At 40.8% G+C, this 6284-nt stretch overlaps 1 protein-coding gene across 1 annotated transcript; it reads right to left on the reverse strand.

Moving 5' to 3' along the window:
• Window positions 1–2694: 2694 nt before the first annotated feature.
• LOC134854837 (uncharacterized) lies at window positions 2695–5180 on the reverse strand. The gene is made up of 3 exons (XM_063871195.1): window positions 4690–5180; window positions 3529–4309; window positions 2695–3198 (listed from the first exon to the last, which is right to left on the reverse strand). The coding sequence occupies exons 1-3, from the start codon at window positions 5178–5180 to the stop codon at window positions 2695–2697; spliced, it is 1776 nt and encodes a 591-aa protein (XP_063727265.1).
• Window positions 5181–6284: the final 1104 nt, after the last annotated feature.

A 6284-nucleotide genomic window follows, 5' to 3' on the forward strand; every position in this document is an offset into this window, starting at 1 on the left:
CTCGAACAATCGGGTCATTTCCAGGATAAATTTCTATGATTCGTCCAGTTTTCCATTCTAGCGGTCGTTCATTGTCTTCAGCAAGTAGGACTAGGTTGCCAACTTTAAATTATGGGCCATCCGTGAACCATTTTTTCCGTATTTGTAGCGTTATGAGGTAATCCTTTTTCCAAACTTTCCAGAAATCCTTGATCATATTCTATAGTAGTCGATATCGTACATTGGTTGAAACTTGGATGTCAGCAGAGGGAAGAGTTAGCAATGATTCCCCTATCAGAAAATGAGCGGGTGTCAGCGGAGTTGGGTCGTTAGGATCACTTGACATTGGATACACTGGTCGTGAGTTTAAGACAGCTTCAATTTGATTAAGAATTGTAAGAAATTCTTCAAAACTGAGACGTTGCAGTCCAATAAGTTTTCGCATATGTCTCTTCATACTTTTTACAGCCGCTTCCCAGAGTCCTCCGAAGTGAGGAGCACGAGTAGGAATGGTGACCCATTCAGTTCCTTGGCTATTGACGAAACTAACAACTGATTTGTCCGTTCCATTTTTGTCGAGCAGTTCCTTGATTTTGATCAGATCATGTCGAGCCCCGATAAAATTCCCTTAAGATCTTCTCAGGTTTGCCACGGCGTGCAGTAAATCGTTTCAATGAAAGGACGCATGCTTCTTTGGTTAGACGAGTAACCATTTCCAAATGAATAGCTTTTGTCGCGGGACAAACAAAGACGGCAACATACATTTTTGAGACCCCTGCTTCCTTAATTTCAAAGGGACCAGCAAAGTCTATTCCACATTGAGAAAATGGTTTTGCGGGTGTTATTCTTTCTGTAGGAAGATCAACCATGAATTGAGAAGTAGGTTGCTGACTAAATCGGACACATCTCATGCATCTTCTAATGAACTGTCGAACTAGATCACGGCCTCCGATTATCCAAATTTCCTCTCTCATTGTGTTCAGTACTAATTGCCCCCCGCCATGAAAAGTATCTTCATGATATTTGCGTATAAGTAGGGATACTAAATCAGATTTTTTTGAAACGAGTATTGGAAACTTCTTGTCTGTTGGGTAGTTCGATTGTGAAAGTCTGCCTCCAACTCTTAGTAGATCGTAATCCTTGTCAAAAAACGGACTAAGATTGAGTAGTTTCGATGTTTTACTCAGCTCCCTTTTCACCTTCAGACAATTTAGCTCTGATTTGAAGTGTATTTCTTGGTCTAAACGAAGAATTAGCATTTTTGCCATGATTCTATTTTTAGGACTAAGACTATCTTCTTCAAGTTGTACATCAGATGTCCGCTTAGATCTGAGCCGCTTCCGATAGTTTGTCGATATTCTATGCTTAAGATGTTGAACAAATGATAGTACATAGCATGCGATGCGTACTGTCTTGATCCAAGTGCTGTAGTCCTTTAAACGAAAAATTCCATCCGTCATTTCTTCGTTTTGAGCATGATTTGCGAGAATAGTTCGAATTTGTTCACTTTCTGCATTAGTTTTGGCTTTGACGGTTCGTTTTTCAGGTGCTTCAACTAGAGATGGTAGTAGGTTGGGCCAGTGCCTTTCATCCTTGGTCAGCCAATCTGGTCCATTCCACCAGAGTGAGGAAGATATTAATGTGTCAGCTAATACACCACGAGAGGCTAAATCAGCTGGATTTACTGCTGTTGGCACGTGTTTCCAATCACTTCTGGGTAGGGTCTCTTGTATTTGTGAAACTCTGTTTGCAACAAAAGTGTTCCACGTTCTTGGAAGTTGAGCAAGCCATTGCAAGACAATTGTTGAATCAGTTCAGGCGTGTGAAGTTATCTTGAGATTTGTTTTCCTCAAAATTGAATGAACTGATTTAAGAAGTTTGGTAGCTAAACTTGCACCGCAGAGCTCTAATTTGGGAACAGAGATTGCTTTGACCGGAGCAACCTTTGTTTTGGAGGTCAGTAGATACGCAAAAGTTTTGCCATCATCATTGGTAATTCTTGCATAGATTGCGGCTGCATATGCTTTTTCGGAAGCATCACAGAATACGTGAAGTTGAACCTCCTTTATTGGATGTGAGCTCATAGATCTTGGTATCTGTAGTTCCAGTAGTTGAGGCAAAGTTCCGGTGAGCTCATACCATTTTTCCTTGGATTTCTGATCGACTTCAGAATCCCAATCAAAACCTTGGACCCATAGCTGTTGCATGAGACATTTGAAATTGATGATGAATGGAGCTAGCCATCCCATCGGATCAAACAATTTTGAAATTGTGGACAGAAGAGTCCTCTTTGTAAGCAGTTTCAGCTCTGGTAAGGCAGTTGAAAAATAAAAGATGTCCTTATTGGGCTTTCAACTGACTCCTAGCGCCTTGATTTTGTATTCGTCAGAGAAAAGTTCCAGCACATCCGATTTTTCGCGGAGATGTTCTGGCAATACTTCAATTATTTTAGCATTGCTTGAAGTCCATTTTCGTAGAGGGAATTCATGAGAGTTCAGCTCTTCGCATAAATCAGAGATGAGTCTTTCTGCTGCATGCTTATCATTAGCGCCACCGAGAAAGTAGTCTACATAGAAACAATTTTTAAGACTTTCTTTGATCATTGGGTTCTTAGATTGATCTGCTACTTCATTGAGGCATCTTGTTGAGTGAAAAGCTGACAAAGCTATTCCATATGTAACACGTGTCATCCTGAGATGCTTGATTTCATTCGATTTATTTGATCTCCAAAATGCGATGAAAATCCTTCGATTTGTCCTCTAGAGCAACTTGTCGGTACATTTTTGCGATATCTGCTGATAAAGCATTTGGATAGAACCTGAAGCGCATGATTATCGAGTAGAGGTCGTCTTGTACCGTGGGACTAACCATCAAAGTGTCGTTGAGTGATTGTCCGGTTGATGTTGTTGCAGATCTGTCGAAAACTACACGTAGCTTTGTGGTAGTAGAATCTTCCTTGAAAACGCAGTGATGTGGCAGATAATATACGCTATCAACTGGCTTTTCGATTTCTCCAGGCGGTATGTACTCCATATGCCCCATATCGAGAAGTTCGTCTATGAATGCGGTATAGCGATCTTTTAGTTCTGGATTCTGTTCCAGTCGTCGCTCGAGATAATTGAATCTGCGTTTTGCTTGTGCTAAATTGTCGCCAAGTTGACTATTGGGCTTGAAAGGCAGCTGCATGGTGAATCGTCCATTTTGTAGTATGGCTGTTTCCTTAAAGTGAGATTCACATCGATCTTCTTCTGTTGTTGTCTTTTTGAAATCAGGAATTTCTTCTAATTCCCAAAACTTCCTTAGACTATCGTCAATAGACACATGAAATGACTTGAAGAAGGTTGTTGGAGAACCGGGTGTTCTGCCGCTAATCATCCAACCAAATAGAGTGTCACGTGTATAACGCTTGTCTGTAAGCTTAATCTTGTCGCAGCCAGCAATGTCGTTGTAGACTTCTCAGCCTAGGATTATATCGATTTCCTTTGGTTTATCAAAGTCTGGGTCCGAGAGCTTAAGACGTGTGATATCCAAACTGTTCGGTATATTTACCCGTTCTCTGGGCAGGTAGCCAGAAAGTTTTTGAAGAGTGAAAGCTTCAATATGTAGAGATTGATTCTGAGAATCCTTTGTTTCCAGATTGACAGAACCAGCTTTCACAGTTTTTGCTCCTCCGCCAACTCGAGTTAGTTGAAGGGTCAATTTCTTGATTGGTAGCTTGAGTCGGTTAGCACAGCTGGTTGTAACGAAACTGCATTCAGATCCGCTGTCCAGTAAGGCTCGACAATTGTGATAACCGCCATTTGCAGTTTTCACCTCAATTAGTACAGTTCCCAGTATGGTAGTGGCACCGGTAGTACCCCCGTGACCCGCAAACTTATTTTCAGGTCCCGGTTGCTTGTTTGGGTCTGTATGGATGTGAAGTAACGAGTGATGACCCTTTCGACAGGTTTGGCACGTTGACTTCGACTTGCACTCATGATTTTGGTGTCCAAGGGACAGGCAATTGAAGCATAATCGCTTTGATTTGGCTTCTTGTCTTCTATTGGAAATAGACATTTCCTGAAATTTTGTGCATTGATACACGCGGTGATCACCACTGCAGCATGGGCAGATGATCGTCTTAGCAGAGTTCGTGTGGTATGTCTGTACCTTGTCATCTTTCTTAGAGTTTCCAGATTGGTCTGAATTTCCTTGACGATTTTTTCTATGAATTGAAGGTAACTGGAGGTCCTTCGTAGCTTCTAGGGCGCGAGATCGTTCCTCCAAGAACTTCTTCATCTGTTTGATTTTTGGCACGTCACTTCCCACGCAGGAAAGTTCCCATTGTCTTCTAGTTTCAGGATCTAATTTCTTGGCCAAAACGTGAACCCAGATCAAATCGCATTGATCAATTTTTAGTCCAAGTCCTGTCAATACCATAGTGTTTTCCCTGTAGGTATTGCAGCGGATGACTCATGCTTCATTGGAGTGAATTCAAAAATTGCTTCCAAGTGAGCGTGTGAGATCATCTTGTCATCAGCATATCGATACTTTAGAAGTTGCCTTGCGACTGAGTAGTTCGCGTTTGTAGTAGGCAAGTGGGATAGCAAACGAAACGGTTCATCCTTGAGGGCACCCTTTAGGTATTGCAGTTTCTGAACATCAGACAGCGATGCATTTGAGTGAACTGCTCCATCAAAGGAATCTAAGAAAGGTAGCCATTGATCATACCTTCCGCTAAATGTTGGCGAATTCAGTTTCGGCAACTTCAGGCAAGTATCTTGGTTTCGGCCAGCACCACGTTGGGAAGTGGATTTGTAGGATCCTGTTCCGCTTGCGCTGTCGTCATCTTTGACCGATTCAGTTGAATATTTTCCTCGGTCATCTAACATAGTTGTGATCATTTCCATCAAACAATCTACTTGAAGGTAGATTTTCTCAGCTTCTTCCAATTCAACTTCAAGTGCATCTTCATCATCGTTTAGAACATTTGAAATTTGCTGATTAAGCTCTTCCAGTTCCTTTTTCTTTCGTTCGCACATCGTGAGATTGGCCTTGAGAGTTCCAATTTCCTTGTAGGTTAGAGCAGATGCCTCTTTGTTGAAGATTGCTGAGACGGCATTTTCCGATCGGGTAATGACACCGATGTTAGCACTTCTTGATCGCTTCAAAGCAGGAAGAGTGAGCGTCACGTTGCTCATGTCACTAGCAGGTGATGACATTTTTAACTTTCCTCTTTGTTTCTAATCTTTGGTTCGTTCGTGAGTCGCGTTGCACCAAAAATGTTGTGCAGCAAAAGTTGGGAAACGAAAAATCACCAATCCAACTGAATAAAACTAGTGATTCGCAAAGAGTGTAAATTATTTCATGAGTTATAGATAGAAGTCAATTGATTTTTGTTAAATGCGGTTTTAAATAAGTAAATCAGTTCAATCGTAGATTTAGTTCAAGTAGAAAGCTGAGATGTCTTTTTTAGGCTTCAACATTTAAATCTCACCTCTCAAGGATTTAAAGGAAACTTACTACAGAAAAATATGCAGCAATTTGTAGAGTAATGGTCGATTGGTAAAGCGGATTTGTCAGTTCGGAATTTTGTGTTTTGTCAACAAGCGATCAATGGATAAAGAAGAATTAACAACTATGGATACATGGGAAGCACGGAACACATGCCAAAAACAAGCGCATTTTTGTATGGTCGTGAATTGATCCACAGTTCAATTAATTTTCCAAATTTCCTTTCTAACCATATCGATAATTTTTGGCAAAAGCAACCTGGATAGAAACAGCAAAAAAAATTCAAAGAGGTTTAGCCTATTCCATGAAATTTATTTCTTTTACATGTTCGCAATTAAACATATGCAGTTTTGCAGACAATTTAAAAGATTATTTAATTTTGTAGTAGTAGAGACCAGGGGCGGATCTAGGATTTTCTCGATGGGGGTGGATTTTCAAAAAAAATTCGAAAATTTTGTCGAACTTTTTTCTAGGTCGACTAAATTGACTTTCCGAGCCCTGCCAAAGCACGAAAAAGACCCTGTTTTGGTCAGATTCTCTGCACCGTAGGCAAAATTTTGAAAAAACAGGCCAAAAAAGACTTTTTTTGGAAAATGTTGACCAAAAAATTGGGTTGTTTTTTGGCGCCCCCCCCCTCAAACTTAGTATATATTGGCGCCAAAGGCAGCTTAGAAAAATTTTTGGGTACGTCACCAAAAATGGATATCTCAAAATAGTACAAAGGGTACAAACGATAGTCGAATTGCTGAGAGTAGGCGTCCGTGTGAGGTTGATATTGAGCATTCGTAATGATGGAGCCAGATTCTTATCGA

Source organism: Symsagittifera roscoffensis, chromosome 9 (assembly GCF_963678635.1).
Source record: "Symsagittifera roscoffensis chromosome 9, txSymRosc1.1, whole genome shotgun sequence".
NCBI lineage: Eukaryota > Metazoa > Xenacoelomorpha > Acoela > Convolutidae > Symsagittifera > Symsagittifera roscoffensis.